Below are 21,249 nucleotides of genomic sequence, written 5' to 3'. Positions count from 1 at the left end.
TACTCTCTGTCCTTGATTCCTAATTATCAAAATGATAATAAACACTAAGGGAATTCAAAGAAGAGAAAATAGTTTCCACCACGGCGTAGTGTGTTAAGAATCCGACTGCAGCAGCTCAGGTCACTGTAGGGGTACAGGTTCAATCCCTGGCCCAGGGCAGTGAGTTAAAGGATCCTGTGCTGATGGAGCTGCAGGTCAGATTCATTCCCTGGCCTGGGAACGTCCATATGCCACAGGTGCAGCCATTAATAAAAAAGAGAAGAGAAATTAGCTGTGGACTGGTGGGAGCTTTATGAAGAAGATGGAAATTAAGCAAGGCACTACTACTTGGACTTAATTAAGTCAGTGTAGAGGGGAGAAAGAATGTCTGTTTATCTTTAAGACTTAGGGAATTGAAATCTTCATGACCTGATAATATGAGTATCAGAATTGGAAATGGCCTATTTCTACTGTGAAATATAAATATCTTGCTTAAAAAAAGGCCTATTAACAGTCATCTGATGATTGTATGAACACAGTCCTTCTAATGTGAATGAAAATAATAGTTATGGAATATTCTTAATTGTATCAGATGACAATTCTAATAAAGCAGATAAGACAAAACTAATTTACAGTTGGCTATTTTGAAAGTTATATCCAAACTTGTTTGTGGATATGACTTAGTCCACTTGATGAAAATTAAATGAATTGTTACAGCTTTACATTTTGCTTTAAAACTAAGCAGAAATCTCTTTTACTTACAAATTCTCAAGAAAAGCCTTAAATTATTAAAGGTCTTCTTATTTTGAGTAAAGTATATTTGCATCTGGAGTTATAAAACAATCATCTTTTTTTTGTTTGTTTGTTTGTTTGCCTTAAATTTCAAGAGTGCAGATTTTGGAACATTTTTCTGCTAAGCCCTGCCATGTATTAGCTATTGACCTTGGACAATAGTACAGTAGTGCCCTAGTCTGTAAAATAGAAATAGTAGCAGGGCCTACTTCAAAGAGTAGTGAGTGCTTAATGTATAGCAGGTGCAATAAACTTTAAATAGTTATTTAAAGTAATGTTTGTCTGTGATGTTTGTTTTATAAAATTTTTTTAAAAGCTTTCCCTGGAGTTCCCATGGTGGCTCAGTAGTAATGAACCTGAGTAGCATCCACTAGGATTCAGGTTTGATTCCCTGGCCTTGCTCAGTGGGTTAAGGATCTGGTGTTTTGTGAGCTCTAGTGTAGGTCGCAGATGTGGCTCAGATCTGGTGTTGCTCTGGGTGTGGCTGTGGCCAGCAGCTTCAGCTCTGATTGGACCCCTAGCCTGGGAACTTTTTTTTTTTTTTTTTTTTTTAGGGCTGCTTCTGCGGTATATGGAGGGTACCAGGCTAGGGGTTGAATTGGAGCTGCAGCTCCTGGTCTGCACAACAGCCACAGCAACAATGGGATCTGGGCCATGTCTGCAACCTACACACAGCTCATGGCCACACTGGATCCTTTAACCCACTGAGCAAGGCCAGGGATCAAACCTGCATCCTCATGTATACTAGTGGGGTTTGTTAATGCTGAGCCACGATGGAAACTCCCCAGGAATTTCTGTGTGCCATGGGTGCAGTCCTAAAAAGAAAAAATTTGTTGTCTTTTTTTTTTTTTTTTTTTTTGCTTTTTAGGGCTGCATTAGTGGTATGTGGAGGTTCCCAGGTTAGGGTCTTATCAGAGCTACAGCTGCCAGCCTACGCCACAGCCACATCAATGCAGGATTCAAGCTGTGTCTGTGACCTACACTGCAGCTCATGGCAACACTGGATCCTTAACCCACTGAGCGAGGCCAGGGATTGAACCTGCAACCTCATGGTTCCTAGTCCGATTCATTTCCTCTGTGCCACAACGGGAACTCCTAAAGTGTTTCTTTTTTGGTTGAGAATTAAAATTTTATTTATAGACATCAGACTGTAGAATTTAATTTAACCGTGGATGAAAGCCAGTTTATAAATATTTTTAATCATGTGTCAGTGCTGTAAAATTTCATTAACCATAACTTCCTAAATAAAAGTTTATTTTTCCAAGGGAAGTAATTCCTGTTGAATAGATACAGGATTTCATAAAACTCTTAGTAATGTAGTAGTTGGCAGGTTGTTATCACAGTGTTATAATTGGACATTGAATCTGAATATTCAGATAGAAATGTTAAGCTCTTTGAACACCAAAGCATCAGGATGGGTGATAGTCATGCAGGTAGAGAAAGAAAAGAAGTATGGAATGGGATTCAAAATTAGCAGAGTAGCTGAAAAAGAAATAGGCATAGAATAAGAGTGTAACTTTATTGTGGAAGGAACCTTTTTATGTGTGTTTTCATGTGCCTGAGTGTTTTTTTCCCACCTTTAAGGTTCAAGGATCATCCAACATTAAATGAAAGATATTTATTACTTCATCTGCTTGGTAGAGGTGGCTTTAGTGAAGTGTATAAGGTAATGTACATTTTTTTTTCTGTTTTTCATATTAATATAGCAAGGATATAGGAGTAGGTAGTTAGGAAGTACATGTCTTTTATTGATTTTATGATTTTTTTGACTGGTTTTGTGTCCTCTCATTACAAAAAAGAGTCTGTGGTGGCCTATGTTGTCTTATCAGGAGTCTAAGAACTATCCTTACATCTTCCTTTGCACTCCCTCCAATATTTGGTACCTGGTTACCACTAGCCAGTCTGATGCAAATAATAACAGCCATTAGATTCAAGCTAGGCAGGTGGCCATTCAATTTAGTAAATTTATGGAAAGGTTGTACCTCTTAATTTAAACACGAGTCACAAGTCTTATATGTCCTGAATTTATCCAGATTACTACCTATTTTAAGGCTGGTGTTTCTCAAATGTATAGATGTAGAAATTTTTACTCATATGTATAATACTTTATACTTTTTTTTTTACTTTATATTATCTTTCTGCCCAACCTTTAAATGTTGTAGTTCCTCCAGGTCTCTTGTCATTTGTATTCTCCTTTTCAAATGTATTCCCCTCCCATTCACTAAGTTATTGTCTATTTGATTTCAGATATAGATACATAGATATCTACCCCACACTTTCCTTCTGAGCCCCATACCTTTGGTTTACATAATTTAGTCTGTTCACCTCACGTGGACGCTTCACAAGCACTGCAAACCCATGTCTGAAATAGAAGTTATCTTCTTCTTCTCCAAACCTCTTTTTCTCCAAACACTGCTCCCTACTTTAATATACAGCACTGCCATTTATCTGCCCATTTCCTCAACTGAAAAGCATAAAAGCCATCCGTCCTTCTTTTCACCTTTCCTTTAACTCCCTTCCAGCATCTAACCAGTTCCTGATGCCTGCTGTCATAATGTCACATTAAGCTCTCCTAAAGCTAGCAATGACTCTTCTCCTCTCTCTTAGTCGATGACCTCATTGTCTCTTGTTTGCATTGCTGCCTGACTCTTAGCTGATCACCTTTCTGGGCATTGAGTTTCTCCAGTTCATTTGTGCATGCTGCAGTTAGAGTGGCCTTGTTAAAAAATGCAGTCTGATCATCTCACTCCCCTGCTTATAAGCCCCAGTAACTTCCCATTTGCTCTTAGTTAGGATGAAGTCATAATGAAGGTCATAGTCTCACCTTAAACTCCAATTCCTATAGAGGGCTTCCCTGTTAGCTGGCTTTTATAAGCTTCTTGTAAACTTTGTGCTTCATTATGTATTGGTATAGTCAGTGGTTAAGACCTTGGGTTCTCGGAGTTCCTGTTGTGTCTCAGCAGGTCCCCTGGCCTGGGAACTTCCATATGCCAATGGTGAGGCCTTTAAAAAAAGAAAAAGAGAAAAAAGACCTTGGGTACCAACATCAAATGCTAGCTAGCACTTACATGTGGAATCTAAAAAAAGGACGCAGTAAACTTCTTTGCAGAACCGATACTGACTCACAGACTGAAAAACTATGGTTTCCAAATGAGACAGGTTGGGGGGATGCACTGAGGGTTTGGGATGGAAATGCTATAAAATTTTGTTGTGATGATTGTTGTACAACTATAAATGTAATAAAATTCATTGAGAAATAAATGAATAGATAGCAAAAAAGGAAAAAACCTTGGGATTTGAACCCAGGCAGGCTAGGTTTGGATCCTGGCTAATTCTACTATTTATTACCTATGTGAATGTGGGCTTATTGCTTACTGTCCTTTACCTACCTCCCTGTCTTCATCTGGGAGTAATAACAGTATCCACATCATAAGATCACTGTAATGATAAACAAACTATCACAGGTAAATCACATAGAACATCGGTGTTGAGTAAATGTTAAGCTCACCAGATTATTATTAGAAGGAGACAACCTGTATCTCATTCTGACTCTGGAGGAAATTAAGTTATTTGGATTCAGAGAACTTCACTTCTGATCTTGGCTCAACCATAAACTATGTTTGGTTTGGTTTTGGTTTTGGTTTTGGTTTTACTTGGACAAGCATTAAGCATCACCCAATCAAGAGCGACCTGTGAGCTCTCTTCTAGTTCCTTTTTTTCTTGACTCTAATTAGAGTTCATCATCAAGCACTTAAGTTGTCTTACCCAGGCCACAAGGTAGAAAAGAAGATCACAATAGTTTATCACCAAAAGTACAGCTAGCTAGCACTAGCTCAGCCTAAAAGGTGCCTAGCTTCTGAGCTTACTAATAGCTTTCGTGATAGCCTTCTGCCACCGCCTGATAGTATGTCCACTGTTTTGAAGAAAAAGCTTTTATAGAAATAAGAAAATGCAGGTTGTGGGGGAGGCTACTGATTTAAGCCCTCAGAACTGACTTAAATTTACTAATGACAGCTCCCTCCAACCCCTTCAGAGCCCTTTCATGGTTGGCAGGTCCAGAGGGAAACCGGCAGTTTTAAATCAATCCAAGTTGGAAAGTGTTGAATTAGTTGTTCAGTGATTACCATCTTAGCTTTATGGGAGGATATACTTTATTCTCCTAATCTTAGGAGAAAAGTGTGTCATACAATTATTATAATCAATATGCACTGATGATAATTTTATTAGTACTAAGGATTTATTTACTTATTTTTGCTTTTTAGGGCAGCTCTGCGGCATATGGCAGTTCCCAGGCTAGGGGTCAAATCGGAGCTGTAGCCGCCAGCCTATACCAAAGCCACAGCAACGTGGGATCCGAGCCGCATCTGCAACCTACAACCACAGCTCATGGCAATGCCGGATCCTTAACCCTCTGAGTGAGGCCAGGGATCAAACCCGCAACCTCATGGTTCCTAGTCGGAGGCGTTAACCACTGAGCCAGGAAGGGAACTCCAGTACTAAGAATTTATGAATGCCTTTGAGTTTCATAAAAGGCTTTTTGCTTTCTCTCACATGAGCTTCTTTTTTTGATTTTTTCTTTCTTAAAACTCAGCTTTCAATAATGTAATTAGCTCATGTTTATTGGTTATTTACTATGAGTCATATATTATTTTAAACACTTTACATGTTTCATCCCATTTCATTCTCAACAACGCAAACTTCATGAGACTGATGCTGAGAGAGGTTATTAGCACAAAGTCATGCAGCTAATAGACTCCAGAGTGAATATTCTTAATTACTGCATCTTATGTTATTTTTATAATTTTGTGACAAGCAGTTTACCCTATTGTTTATTTCAAGGTTAAATTGATATGGGGAGTGGGGTCTAGGAACCTTCTTCCTAGTAAATATATAAGCTTTCAAGTGTTTTCTTAAAGGAGCACCTTTGTATTTGTCATGGTGGAACCTAAATTATTACATCTCTCTCTGATGATATTCAGAGTTTGTTTTTTTTAAGACATTTATAAGTCACCTCTAAAGATTTCTTTTATTTAAGAAATAGGCTTCTAATTTAAACAAACCAGTGTAAAACCTTTTTTTGAGACAAGATTAAGGAATTACTACTGATGTAGTTAGGTATGATAATTATATATGGTTAATAGTTATGGTTATGTTTGAACAATTTTATAATAAAAGTTTAGAATTTTTGAAAACAGTTGCAGAATTGTTAGGAACTTGTTAATTTTCAAACAAGTCAGGGTGGGGAGTGGAGTTGCTGGAAAAGATAAGAGGAAAAGATTTTTCTTTATCCAACCCACCAAAAAAGCATTACACTTGGCTGCTTACTGCTGCTGTCAGTATAGAGGAGCAGGTCCATATTTAAAACAAAGAGGGAGTTCCTATTGTGACTCAGCAGTAATGAACCCAACTAGGATCTGTGAGGATTTGGATTCAGTCTCTGGCCTTGCTCAGTGAGTTAAGGATCCAGCATTGCTGTGAGCTGTGGTGTAGGTCACAGACACAGCTCGGATCCCATGTTGCTGTGGTTCTGGTCAGGCTGGCAGCTAGCGTGGGAACCTTTATCTGCCAATTTAATCCTAAAGAAAAAAGCACAAAAACAAATAGCTTTCGGAGTTACAACTTGGTGCAGTGGACCTGGTGCAGTGGATTAAGAATCTGGTATTGCCGTAGCTTTGGCGTAGCTGCGCCTCAAATTTGATCCCTGGCCCAGGAACTTTCATAGGTTGTGGGTACAGCCAAAAAATAAAAATAAGAAAAAAGCTGTTTTGTTTTATCTTGATTTAGTATACTGGCATTTATAAAACTTGAATGTGGAAATTCATATTAAAATTTTCTCTGATTTAGCACCATGGAGTATCAGTTAGATATGTGATCTTAACCCTTCTATTCCTTGAATCCTAGGCTTTTGACCTTTATGAACAACGATATGCTGCTGTGAAGATCCATCAGCTTAATAAAAGCTGGAGGGATGAGAAGAAGGAAAACTACCACAAGTAAATACTAATTTCTTTATGATTTTTATCAGTTTTGAAAATATTTAATGGTCATTGAGAATTCATATACTCTTTCTTGTAGACATGCCTGTAGAGAATATAGAATACACAAGGAACTGGATCACCCCAGAATAGTTAAACTCTATGATTATTTCTCCTTGGATACAGATACGTAAGTAAATATAAAAGGATTTCGTTTTTAAGAAAAGACATGTTGGCTTTTGCTTTCCCTGTTTTGTAGTGATAATATAAATACTCTTCATTTGTCCATTGTGATTCTGAATTATTGAATAATACTTTATGTGTAATTTTTTCCCCTTCTCCAATTGTAGGTTTTGTACAGTGTTGGAATACTGTGAAGGCAATGACTTGGATTTCTATCTGAAGCAACATAAGTTAATGTCAGAGAAAGAAGCTAGGTCTATTGTAATGCAAATTGTAAATGCACTAAGATATCTTAATGAAATCAAACCCCCTATTATACATTATGATCTTAAACCAGGTAATTAATAAAATGTGTCTAAATAATTCTTTAAGCTTTTAAATAATGTAATTTTTAAAAGTCATATTGAATTATCTGAAAACTTGCTTTTTGGTTTTGCTTTTAAAAGTCAGTGGGAAAACCAGCAGACTTTGAAGTGTTTGTATTGTATCACTACATTTTAAAATTATATTTTAAATATATATTTTATGTTAAATTTTACATATATATTTAAAATGTATTATTTATCTCCCAAAAGTCTGCTTTAGTAGTAAAGATAATGCTTTTCATTTCTGTATCATCGAAAGAACTTTATACTTTATTCTTAGGAAACATCCTTCTGGTAGATGGAACAGCATGTGGGGAAATCAAAATCACTGATTTTGGTCTGTCCAAGATTATGGATGATGATAGCTATGGTGTAGATGGAATGGATCTAACCTCCCAAGGGGCAGGCACTTACTGGTAATGTATTATTTAAAACACTGAAATTATCTAGATTCATGTCCAGTTTTCTTTTTAACGAGGATTTATTTTCATGTACCTTTGAGATCACTGTGGTGTGATGGGGGTACTGATACACGTCTTTTGAGTTGAGGGAGAGACTACTGTCCTTAATCCTTTTCTCATCTGGTCTTAACTGTAAATGTCAGCAAACTGAAGGAAGAAAAATTTGACATCAGCAAGTGACTGCCAGCCAGAAACTTCTAACATGAAGAATTCGTGAATCTGGCTCTAATGTTAGAGTGATGTTTGTCATGAATTAAGATACTTAATATTATAACATCTTAGCTATTTAAAGCAATAACTAATAAGCATTAAGCCCTCTCTGAAAAGGTTTTGTGGTTACAGTTTTTGTTTGTGGTGGATATTTTGTTGAACATGGAAAAAAGAGAATTTTGGTACAATCTTAGTCTTCAGACTTAATGCTTAAAAATCATGTAATGACTATACTATAGATATATCAGTGAATCTATTATTCTGTCTAGATTTATGGAGTCCAAATGAATGTCATTCCCTTCAGAGTTATCTTGATGTTGAAAAAAATTACTTCAGTGTGAATTTTCAAACTTGCTATCAAATTTGCCGGAGTGGACAGCATAGACTATAACATTTCAAAACAAATTTAGTTTTCAGAATCAATTAGTTTTAGCAAAAGGAGTGAAATCCTTAATCAGAAAGATAATTGTACTCAGCTTCATTGCTCAGGGTAGTGACTACAGACATAAATGTGACGTTAGGGTTTCTATAACAGTCTTCACACAGTTATCCTGAGCAGTACAACCAGTTCTATAAAATGCAATAGGTCTGTATGGGCTTTACTTTTCCAATCAGGGATTGGTCATGTCTGTGTATTTTTTTAAAGCCATTCTGGAGTTTCAAGTTCTGCTTGTGGCATTTTTTAGAAATATAAGAAAATGTTATGGATAATTAAATATAAAAAATAAATCATTCAAACTAGCAACTCCATAAAAGTCAGTACCCTCAATCAATAGTCTTTAGACTTTTTTCTTTCAGCAACGAAGCTTCTTTTTTCACAACAAAATCTTAGAACCCTAATAAATAAAACCAACAAACGTAAGGCTTCTTGGTAGAACCCTGTATTCTTTGGAAGCTTGAAACCATGTTCTAAGTAATAATAGATCATCCTTATTCTGTAGACTCCCGCATGCTGTTACCCTTGCACTCTGGACCCTCTGACAAGTGAGCATCAGCCAGGGAAGCTTATGTTGAAGGGGCTATATAGGAAGAAGATAGAGTTGTGGCATTTCCATGTTAGGAAGCTAGAATTATATTTCTTGTAGAAATAGTGTTCCTAAGAATGATTCGTTTTCAGAGTTCCCATTGTGGCGCAGTGGTTAACAGATCCAACTAGGAACCATGAGGTTGGGGGTTCGATCCCTGGCCTTGCTCAGTGGGTTAAGGATCCAGCGTTGCTATGAGGTGCGGTGTAGGTTGCAGATGCAGCTCGGATCCCTCGTTATTATGGCTGTGGCGTAGGCCGGTGGCTACAGCTCTGATTAGACCCCTAGCCTGGGAATCTCCACATGCCGCGGGAGCGGCCCCAGAAAAGGCAAAAAGACAAAAAAAGACAAGAGGGAGGAAAAAAAAAAAGAATGATTTGTTTTCTAGTCATACTCGTGTTTTTTTTAGCTGTGTATTTGGTGAACTGGATGTCCTATACAAACTTTTAGAATATACATGTATAATGCTTTTACAAATTGCCTTTCATCCCTGGAAGCTTAAATTGTTTGTCAGTATCACTTAGAGGAAAGTGAGTTTTTCCCTCCCTCTTGGGTCTCAAATGCAATCATCCACTAAGTCCTGGTGGTCCTTTTCCTTGAATAGCTTTAGTATCTATTCCTTTTTTTTTTTTTTTTTTTGTCTTTTTGCCTTTTCTAGGGTCACTCCTGGGGCCTATGGAGGTTCCCAGGCTAGGGGTCTAATCGGAGCTGGAGCTGCTGGCCTATACCAGAACCACAGCGACGCGGGATCCGAGCTGAATCTGCGACCTACACCACAGCTCACGGCAACGCCGGATCCTTAACCCGCTGAGCAAGGCCAGGGATCGAACCCATGTCCTCATGGATGCTAGTCAGGTTCGTTAACCACTGAGCCATGACGAGAACTCCTAGTATCTATTCCTATACTTTCTTTCCCTGCTTACACCCTTTACTTTGAGGATGGCATAGCATAGTGTTTAAAGAGCCCTTCTTGTCTGGGTTACACATACATAAACCTACATAAAGTATACACTTTAATTCATAAAATAAATCTGGCTTTTTACTTGGCGGGTAGGGAAGGATTTACATCACAAGTTATTGGTGATCTGTCAAAGTTGAAACTTAAAAATTATTTTAGCATACAAAAAAAGAGGTTTTTTTTGTTTTTTTGTTTTTTTTTTTTTTAATTTTCCCACTGTACAGCAAGGGGCTCAGGTTATCCTTACATGTATACAATTACATTTTTTCCCCCACCCTTTCTTCTGTTGCAATATGAGTATCTAGACAAAGTTCTCAATGCTATTCAGCAGGATCTCCTTGTAAATCTATTCTAAGTTGTGTCTGATAAGCCCAAGCTCCCAATCCCTCCCATTCCCTCCCCCTCCCATCAGGCAGCCACAAGTCTCTTCTCCAAGTCCATGATTTTCTTTTCTAAGGAGATGTTCATTTGTGCTGGATATTAGATTCCAGTTATAAGTGATATCATATGGTATTTGTCTTTGTCTTTCTGGCTCATTTCACTCAGGATGAGATTCTCTAGTTCCATCCATGTTGCTGCAAATGGCATGATGTCATTCTTTTGTATGGCTGAGTAGTATTCCATTGTGTATATATACCACTTCTTCCGAATCCAATCATCTGTCGATGGACATTTGGGTTGTTTCCATGTCCTGGCTATTGTGAATAGTGCTGCAATGAACATGCGGGTGCACGTGTCTCTTTTAAGTAGAGTTTTGTCCGGATAGATGCCCAAGAGTGGGATTGCGGGGTCATATGGAAGTTCTATGTATAGATTTCTAAGGTATCTCCAAACTGTTCTCCATAGTGGCTGTACCAGTTTACATTCCCACCAGCAGTGCAGGAGGGTTCCCTTTTCTCCACAGCCCCTCCAGCACTTGTTATTTGTGGATTTATTAATGATGGCCATTCTGACTGGTGTGAGATGATATCTCATGGTAGTTTTGATTTGCATTTCTCTTATAACCAGCGATGTTGAGCATTTTTTCACGTGTTTGTTGGCCATCTGTATATAAAAAGAGTAGATTTTCATTTAGCTGTATTATCCCTTTTCAGGATTTTTTTAGTTTAAAAATTTTGAGATATGAGAGATGCTTGCATCCTGATGGAGATTTTTACTTAATAACCTAAGGTGACAATTTATTTTTACCTTTCCTTTATCTAAAATATGAACTTACAAATAAAAAATGGTATTTGGGGGAGTTCCCACTGTGGTGCCGTGGGTTAAGTCTCCAGCGTTGTTTCTGTAGCAGTGTGGGTTCAGTCCCTGGCCCAGCACAGTGGATTAAGGATCTGGCATTGCTGCAGCTGGGGCTCAGATTTGATCCCTGGCTTGGGAACTTCTATGTGCCACGGATGTGGCTGAAAAGAAAGAAAAAAATAGTATTTCTAATGGTGCTACAGTTAGAAACTGCACAATGAATGTATGCCATAATAGAGGTACTAGAATATCTGCCTAGAGGGAAGCAAACAAGGCTTAAATTGGGTGGGTCTTGAAGAAGAAAGGGTGGACATCCAGTGAACTGGAGTGGTTAAGGAAGGCATAAAGAGATGGTCGTATTCAAAAGCATGGGGGGAAAGTGCAGTGGTAGGAACAAGTGAATTGGCTTTGCCTAGCCAGTTGAGAGGTGGAGTCAGAAGATTTTGGAAATTAAGTTGCTGCTAGATTAGGACAGGTCTTATGTTAACAAGCAAGAGATAATGAGGTCTTTCCTTGGCAGTTAGTGCTGCTGATGTTCTTTAAACAAAAGAACTGGCTGATCAGATACGTGTTTTAGGAAGAGAACTACTTACTGCCTACAATTTGAACATTGGTGAAGGGAGACGGGCAAGGACTTCTTCTATTAGTAGATACTTACTCAAATTAGAACATTGTAATTTCTAATGATAATTTGTCATTTCTGTAGATAGTATACATATATAGTGGACCCTTCAATAATGCAGGGGTTAAGGGTACCACCCCTCTGCACAGTCAAAATCTGGAGATAGCTTAGGGTTGTCCTTTGTATGCATGGTTCCTCCACATCTGCAGTTCAACCAACTACAGATTGTGTATTGCATACTATTTACTCTTGAGAGAATCCACATGTAAGAGGAAGGGTCAACTGTATATTACACACCTTATCATAAAGTTGTATGCTTTGGAGCTAGAGTCAAATAATGCAGAAATATAAATGCTTTAAAAACTAGGATTTTCATCAGTGAAGATCACCTAAGGATAAAATGAGTGTGCTAAGATGGTTTTAACTTATAAATTGGTAATAGAGTCCTTTCCTTTTTTTCTCCCCCAAAAACTAGGTATTTACCTCCTGAGTGTTTTGTAGTTGGAAAAGAACCACCAAAGATTTCCAACAAGGTTGATGTGTGGTCAGTAGGAGTCATCTTCTTTCAGTGTCTTTATGGTAGAAAGGTAAGTTAAAGTACACCAGGTTCAACTATATAGAGATAAGTTCAGTTTTCCCCTCTTAAAATTTCATTAACTTGAAGTCAATTTAGATCCTTCCAAGGGGTGCCAGCCTTTTTCTCTATTTCTTTTGTTACCCAAGAATTCCAGGAATAGAGACCTGGATGAGGCAACCCCACCCCCCTAAAAAAAAGAAAAAAAAAACAAAAACCAAACAACCATATATTTGGTGTTAGGAGTAGCCCGGTAAGCAGAAATCCAAGAAAGCACTTGAACTGTGTTCCACGGGACTACAAAATGGGGGAGGCTTATACAAAGGCAAGAAAGTAAGGTTACGTAAATCGTCAAGAATTAGGATTGGAGCTGGCAAGAAGTAAGGGTGCTTGTTAGCAAGGATTGGTTGGGGTTTGAAATGATCGCATAGTTGCAAAGGGGGAGAACTTTGAAACTCTTAACATTGCAGCTGGAGACTGCTAGCATATATGGTTTTGCAAACAGCAAAATCTTTGATGTCCTTTGGTTTAATACAATTCAGAAAGTTCACGTTTTCTGTGATGCAGGAATGAATCTGAAACAACATCCACAATGGTCAGTCACCCAGTTACTCTGTTTTGATTTTTCAAATAATCTTAAATATATCATCACTTCCTAAAATTTCCAGGGATCAAAATTATTTTAATGTCACAGTGGCCTCTTTGGCTTCCTTTTTACCTTTTTTTTTCTCTAATTTATGGGAAAGAAGTAACCTGTTAACGGTGGTAATTTTTCCTATTATTAGGAATAATAGTGGTAATTTTTTTCTATTACTAGGAATAATGGAGTCAAAACACTCTTCATTGTCCTTTACCCAACTCTGCCCCTCACCCTCTACCTGTCTCTACCCCTCACACACAGTTTGGCCTGAGCAAATTCTCCCTCTGTGCTTCCTCAGGGAAATTCCATCAAACTTGGTCCTAGTATTTCTCCAATCTCTATATTGAAATCAGAACTATAAGCTACCATGAATATCTAATCCTTATCCCATTTGGTCCCTTTATCAGTGAGAAAAGAGAAATCACTTTGTGTGAAACAGCCCAAAGCTGTTTTCATTTAAGTTAGCATGTCATGCTCAAGGTATTTCACTTTTTGGATTTTTCACAGAAATTGTCACTACTTCATCTCTTCTCTAATCAAACTTAAGTTTTTTTATTTTTAAACATTCAGAATAACATTTTAAATTTCTTTTCGTTTTTATCTTTTTTTTCTATTGCTTTTTCACAATGTTTTGGCTATATTGAGAATTGATTAGATGGGCTTTCTCAGCCTGCTGTCAGTCATAACCTCTACTCTGTGAGAATGCATCCCAACTTCCAAATAGCTGAAGACAAGAATTTTTAGAACACAAATCATTTGTATCTTAAGGATTCACTGATAATATCTGTTTAAATATTTTGCGACATAAAATTTCTCAACATTTTGTTCATTTTTTTTTTTAAAGCCATTTGGTCACAATCAATCTCAACAAGACATTCTCCAAGAAAATACAATATTAAAAGCCACGGATGTCCAGTTCCCTGTGAAACCGGTTGTAAGCAGTGAAGCAAAGGTAATAAATTTATATAAATAAGTTTCAAGAAATAAATTTGATTTCATAAATTGTGCTTAAAACCAAGTATACTTATCAGTAAGTAAAGTAAAAGGGATTACATCCACAGGAAAATCTGCCCAGGAGGGGCTGGTGTTTTGCTCTGGAGAAGAGTTGCCTGGGCCTTTGGTTGTGATAGGTTTCTTTTTTTTTTTGGTCTTTTTAGGGCTGCACCCACTGCATATGGATGGAAGTTCCCAGGCTAGGGGTGGAATTGGAGCTGTAGCTGCCGGCCACAGCAATGTGGGATCTGAGGCACGTCTGTGACCTAGATCACAGCTCATGGCAATGCCAGATCCTTAACCCACTGAGCAAGGCCAGGGATCAAATCTGCATCCTCATGTATGCCAGTCAGATTCGTTTCCTCTGAGCCATGACGAGAACTCCACGGTTGTGATAGTTTTTAAGGACCCAAATATGGTCTGTGAGTCTTTTAAAAACCAGGCAAAGGAGACTATAATTATATTTACATAAAATTTACATAAAGTTCAAAACAAGCAAAACTCAACCATGGTGTTCTAGAAGTCAGGATAGCCGTTACCCCGGTAAACTGGGGAGGCAGAGCCAGTGCCTGAAGAGGGCACAAAGAGTCTTATGAGGTTCTGACAAAGTCCTTTTTCTTGATGTAGTTGGCTTCATGGATATATGCACTTTGTGCTGTACATTGTATGCTCAATAGGAAGAAAATATTATGGTAAAAAATGGCATCATACTCTTTGGCCTAACTAAATTGACAGTAAAGCAGAATGACGGTGAGAGGAGTGTTTCACAGAAGAAAAATTCCAGAATATTGTAGGGAGAAATGCAGCATACAACATTCAGCACAGCCCAGTGATACTACAAGTTTGGTTCTACAAATTTTGCAGTAAAGCAAGTCACATGAATAGGTTTCCTGGTGCATATAAAAATTATATTTACACTATAATGTCCAATAGCATTATGTCTAAAAAAAACATAATAATTATAATAATTTAATTATAATAAAAATACCTTAATTTAAAAATACTTGGGCCTTCAGCCAATAGTAGACTTTTTGCTCACAGAAGGTCTTGCCTTGCTGTTGATCACTGCTGACTCATCAGGGTGGTGGTGGTTGCTAAGGCAATTTTCTTTTTTTTATAATGATTTTTATTTTTTTCCATTATAGCTGGTGTACAGTGTTGTGTCATTTTTCTACTGTACAGCATGGTGAACCCAGCTACACATACATGTATAGATTCTTTTTTCTCATTATTATGCTCCATGATAAGTGACCAGACATAAGTCCCAGTGCTACAAAGCAGGATTGAGGCAATTTCTTAAAATTTAGACGGTGAAGTCTGCCACATCTATAGACTCTTCCTTTCATGAACAAGGTTGTTGTAGCATGCAATGCTATTTAATAGCAAATTACCTGCAATAGAACTTCTTTCAAAGTTGGAGTCACCTCAGACCGTGCATAAAGTAAGTTTGTCATTTTAGCAATTAAGTTTGCAGTTTTACATGGGTGTGCAGTTCATGGCATCCTCAAAACAATTACAATAGTAAAGATCACTGATGACGACGACAAAGTGAGCAAAAAAATGCACTATCTGTGTAGTAAGACAAAGCACAATAAAACAAGGTGTGCTATATTGGAATTCCTAGCCAGAACAGTTAGGCAAGAAAAAGAAATAAAAGGCATCCAAATCAGAGAGGAAGAAGTGAAACTGTCACTATTTGCAGATGAGGATTTTTATATATAAAATGATGTTTAAGATGCCACAAAAAAGTTATAACTGATCAACAAATTCAGTAAAGTTATGGGATATAAAGTCAATGCCACAAATATCTGTGTATTTCTATATACTTAATAACAAACTATCAGAGGGAGAAATTATGAAAACAGTGCCATTTTCAGTTGCATCAGAAAGAATAAAATACCTAGGAATAAATTTAACCAAAGAGATGAAAGACATGTACGTGAAAAACTATGAGACACTGAGCAAAGAAATTGAAGAATAAATGGAAAACCATTCCAAGTTCATGGATTGGAAGAATTAATGTTGTTAAAATGTCCATACTGTTTAAAGCAATCTACAGACTCAGTGCAATCCCTATCAAAACTCAGTGGCAGCACGGGCATTTTGTACAGAAACGCCAAAGGCCCAGATAGCCAAAGCCCTCTTGAAAAAGAACAAAGGTGAAGACCTCACTTTTCATGATCTCAGACTATTTATTTCAAAGCTATAGTAATCAAGACAGTATGATACTGGTGTAAAAACACACATGTAGGTTAATGGAACAGAATAGAGAGTCCTGAAATAAACCTACATATACATGGTCAATTTATTTATGACTGTAAGACCTAAAACCATAGAACTCCTACAAGAAAATTGACATAGGGGAGTTCCTGTCTTTTCTCAGTAGAAATGAATCTGACTAGGATCCATGAGGATGCAGGTTTGATCCCTAGCCTCACTTACTGGGTTAAGGATCCAGCATTGCCATGAGCTGTGGTGTAGGTCACAGACGGGGCTCAGATCTGGTGTGGCTGTGGCATAGGGTGGCTGCAGCTCCAGTTTAACCCCTAGCTATGCTGCAGGTGCGACCCTAAAAAGACCAGAAAAAATATATATATAACGTAGGTCTTGATGAGGATTTTTTAGGTTCAATACCAAAAGCGAAGGCCACAAAAGTAAAAATAAGTGGGACTACATCAGATGAAAATGATTCTACATAGCAAAGGAAACCATTAACAAAATGAAAAGGCAACCTATCAAATGGGAAAAATAGTTGGAAATCATATCTGATAAGTGTTTACTATCCAAAATATATTAAAAAATCAATCCGATTAAAACAGGCAGAGAACCTGAATAGGCTTTTTTCTGAGGAGAATGTACATATGGTCCAAGTGGTGCATGAAAAGGTGCTCAACATCAGGGAAAAAGCAAATCAAAACCACAATGAGATATCACGTCACACCTATAGAATCACTATTATCAAAAAGACAAGAAATAGCAAGCGTTGGTGATGTGGAAACAAGGACACCCTTGTGCACTGTTGGTGGGATTATAAATTGGTGCAACCATTAGTGTGGCTTTTCCTTCAAAAAATTAAAAATAGAACTACCATATGACCTAGCAATTCTACTTTTGAATATTTGAAGAAAACAAAAATATTACTGCATCCCCATGTTCACTGCAGCATTATAAATAATGCTTGAGACATGGAAGCAACCTAAGTGTCCATTGATGGGGTAAATGGATGATGTGGTTTGTGTATGCATATGTGTACATATATACATAAAATGGAATACTGCTCAGCCATTTTAAAAAAAAGAGGAGGAGTTCCCGTCGTGGCACAATGGTTAATGAATCTGACTAGGAACCATGAGGTTGTGGGTTCGGTCCCTGCCCTTGCTCAGTGAGTTAACGATCTGGCGTTGCCGTGAGCTGTGGTGTAGGTTGCAGACGTGGCTCGGATCCAGCGTTGCTATGGCTCTGGTGTAGGCCGGTGGCTGCAGCTCTGATTCAACACCTAGCCTGGGAACCTCCATATGCCGCGGGAGCGGCCCAAGAAATAGCAAAAAAAGACAAAAAATAAATAAATAAATAAAAATTAAAAATTAAAAAAAGGGAATCTTGCCATTATATGTGGAATCTTAAAAGCCAACAGGAAAAAACCCAAGCTCGCAGGTACAGAGAAGAGATTTAGTGGTTGCCAGAGAGGTGGGTAGGTGAAGGGTGTGCAAAATAGATGAAGGGGCACCAAAGGAACAAAAATTCCAGTTATAAAAGATGAGGATGTACTATTCAGCATGTAGCTAATATATATAACTATAGCTAATAATTTTGTATTGCATATTTGAAAGCTGCCAAGAATAGGTCTTAAAAATTCTCATCACAATAAAAAAAGTTTTATCACTACATAAAGTGACAGCTGTTAACTGAACAATTATGAGCATTATTTTACAATACAAATATTGAGTCCTTATGTTGTATACCTGAAACTAATATCTGTCAATTATATCTTTTTTTTTTTTTTTTTAACTACCATATGGGCCAGCATTTCTACTTCTAGGTAGATATCAAAAAAGTAGAAGCAAAGACTCAGATATTTATATACCAGCATTCATAGTAGCATTATTCACAATGGCTAAAAGATAGAAACAACCCAAATGTCAACCAAGAGATAAATGGATAAACTAAATGTGGTGTATACATGCAATAGAACATTTTTCAGCCTTAAAAAAATGAAATTCTGATGCATGCTACAGCATGGATGACTCTTAAACATTATACTAAATGAAAGACACAAAAAGAACAGATAAATATTGTATGATTCCACGCATATAACGTACCTAGGATAGCCATGTCATAAAAGAACATAGTGGTTACCAAGGACTGGGGAGCATTGTCTAGTGGGTACAGAATTTCAGATGATGAAAAAGTTCTACAGATGGGCAGTGGTTTGAATGTTGCACCACAGTGGGAACATATTTAATGTTATTGAATTGTATATGCAAAAGGATCAAAAATTAGCATTTTCACATTGTGTACACTTTAATCACAATGTAAATTTTTTCAAAAAATATACAGCTTTCTAGCAGTAAGTTCAAATAGTAGCAATTACATTTAGACTATACAAAATGAACTACTAGGGGCTCTGAGTTGAGAGTTGAATTCGGAGCAGTAATTTTATTGCTACAAATTTTTTTTTTAATTTGAATCCCCAGTGAAATGAAATTTATTGTCTTAGAAGTGTCCATTATCTAGTTTTTGGTTGATTGATATTTAGAAAAAGAAAAGATTTTTTAATTGCTGATGTTTTTTTTGAAGGCCTTTATAAGACGCTGTTTGGCATACCGAAAAGAAGATAGATTTGACGTGCACCAACTGGCAAATGACCCCTACCTTCTCCCTCACATGAGAAGATCCAATTCTTCAGGAAACTTACACATGGCTGGGCTGACGGCATCCCCTACACCCCCTTCTTCAAGCATAATTACTTACTGACTCTTCTCCAAAAATCGGCATGATGTCTTTGAATTGCTTCCAGATGCACACTTGACTTTGAGAGCATTTGAGTGTTTTTGTTTTCTTTTTTACAGAGGATATGGTTGAGAACTGTTTGTGAACTGAAGTTCTTCATAGCATCGTTTGTAGAGTGGATCATGGACAGTGAATAAATGTAAACTTCTGACTGTAGCCTTGAGCAGTGACAGGTGACTGCCTGTTGCACAGAAACAGGAATACCATGTTAAGATAGGGAAAAAATGGTTGTTTGTTTGGGGAACACTGTAAATAACGTTTATAATGCTTAAATTCATTTGGTTGTTACTAGAGAGTTCTAATATGAAGGGTAGTTTTTCATTATTTAAAAACACATAGAAAAAATGTGAGACATATTTCTAACACAAGAACTATATACAGTGCCTGGATACATTCTTCAGCATTCAGCAGTTCATCTGCTGAAACCAAAGTAAGAACTGAATGACAGTGACAGTTGTGTTTTATAGTAATAGAATGTGAGAGTTAGAATCTTTGGACAAAGTTAGACTTTGTCATTTGCCTCTTCTGGCTTTTACCAAGTTGTACCTCGAAATCACATGTCCGTTTTTTTTCACTGGTTATGTTAAAGGGAGAGCTGTTATTCCTGGATATTTTACCCCTTTGACAAAGTGAGCTGCTTGTTTTGAGATCAGTTTAATTCGCTAAATTATAATATCTCTCTGGTGTTTTCAACACGTTAGAATTGTTAACAGATATTTTTGTTACCAGGCCTTGTTCGTTAAAACAAGTGACAGTATGTAACCAAATGCAGACCAGTTCTATGCAGGATAATGATAAATTCCCTTCTAGCTCTATTGTATATTGTTGTACAGATGTCGTATTTCAATTACCAAGTTTCAGCAGCTTATTCTTGTACAAATGTTTAAAAATATGGCTTTTCTAATTGGATATTGTATTTTTTTTAAGTCTTCTTGAAGGCGCTTTATTGCTGCTAAATGATGTTGCTTCTTTGCTAAAAATTGAATGACCTCCTTAAAAGGTGCAAGTTGACTGTACATCATAGATATTAAAAGCAGGCATTCATTAACAATCAAGGCATGTAAAAATGATCTATGTTGGACATAAAGAGTTCTCCAAATCAGTTTCTTGGTTTCTAGGGCTGTGGAGCACATACATACTAGATTTATATACATTGTTCATGGTAATTCTACATTTCTAGAAGGTTCTTAACAGCAAGTTGGGATGGTGGTCCCATAAACAAATTTCTTGTGGTTTGTATTGATTTGTTAAAATGTGAACATTTCTAACTGCCTTGTATGGTAGAACCATTACTTTTCAGGATGCTGTATTTCACTCCTTTAAGAAATATTTCTTTACCATCACATTCATAATGCTGATACTTACATGTTAAGTTGTCCATATTGCTCAAAAAGGAGGCTATACTTACCACAGACTCTCCTTAATATTGTACAGTTAAACTGTGGCTCTTATTTCTGATGTTGCAAGCCATTTTGTTCTTTCATTGTACATAAACACATTGTCTCTTTAAGATGCTGCTGAAATTGTAGAGAATGTAGCCAAAACAGTAATAAACAATGACAGTTAAAATTTAAAGACTATGAAATTACATTTGAAGGGAGCTCTCAAGATTTAGGGCATTGACTGATTTGGCTCCTTAAGAATCAGTTGAATAAATTCTTTTAACTATACTTCAAGATAAGTATGAAGTGTTTCAAGCTGTTAAAGTATATACCTAATAACCATTATCAAGGCTAATCCTGGGTAAGTAACACTTAGCCCTATCAGGAATGGTTTAGGGCAATACCTGTTCCTCTGTGGATTATGATAAAAATCCTATTAAAAAAATACTGACATGGTAATGGAATGTTAGCATCAATTGAGTGCTTTAGGTTTTAGCCACAAATTTTTCAGTCTTGTTGTTTGAGTTTTATCTTTCTGAATCATAAAGTACTGTGTTCATTTAATAACTTATTTGAAGTCCTGAATTAAAAGAAAATATCCAGTTTTGTTTAATTTTTGGTGAGATATTTAAGTGGATGTGTACATATAACGTGAGATTGAAGAAGTGTATAAACCTCGATCACTGGTCTTTAACGATAACTATTTTCAAGTGAATGAAAGTGACCACTACTGTCAAAATGCAGAAAAGGAGGAAAAGAAGCCATAAAATTGAAGTGCTTCCCTGGTCTGGGTTTAGGTAATTATCTATTTAGAATCCAAAATGTATAGGCCATAAGTTCC

General features: G+C 37.0%; 1 protein-coding gene across 3 annotated transcripts in view; it reads left to right on the top strand.

Moving 5' to 3' along the window:
- The window catches only part of TLK1 (tousled like kinase 1), a 159,888-nt gene extending 138,867 nt beyond the window's left edge, over nucleotides 1-21,021 (top strand). For all 3 annotated transcript variants that reach the window (XM_001927890.6, XM_021075292.1, XM_021075293.1), the window contains 8 exons: nucleotides 2,356-2,437; nucleotides 6,673-6,764; nucleotides 6,847-6,936; nucleotides 7,097-7,266; nucleotides 7,575-7,710; nucleotides 12,285-12,396; nucleotides 13,868-13,975; nucleotides 18,814-21,021. In XM_001927890.6, the coding sequence (XP_001927925.1) occupies nucleotides 2,356-2,437; nucleotides 6,673-6,764; nucleotides 6,847-6,936; nucleotides 7,097-7,266; nucleotides 7,575-7,710; nucleotides 12,285-12,396; nucleotides 13,868-13,975; nucleotides 18,814-18,990 (967 nt within the window). In that variant the 3' untranslated portion in view covers nucleotides 18,991-21,021. The remainder of the gene's footprint in view (nucleotides 1-2,355; nucleotides 2,438-6,672; nucleotides 6,765-6,846; nucleotides 6,937-7,096; nucleotides 7,267-7,574; nucleotides 7,711-12,284; nucleotides 12,397-13,867; nucleotides 13,976-18,813) is intronic.

The sequence above is a fragment of the Sus scrofa genome, chromosome 15 (assembly GCF_000003025.6).
Source record: "Sus scrofa isolate TJ Tabasco breed Duroc chromosome 15, Sscrofa11.1, whole genome shotgun sequence".
Lineage (NCBI taxonomy): Eukaryota > Metazoa > Chordata > Mammalia > Artiodactyla > Suidae > Sus > Sus scrofa.
The sequence above is the reverse complement of the archived record's forward strand: the minus strand, read 5'-3'. Positions and strand labels throughout refer to the sequence as shown.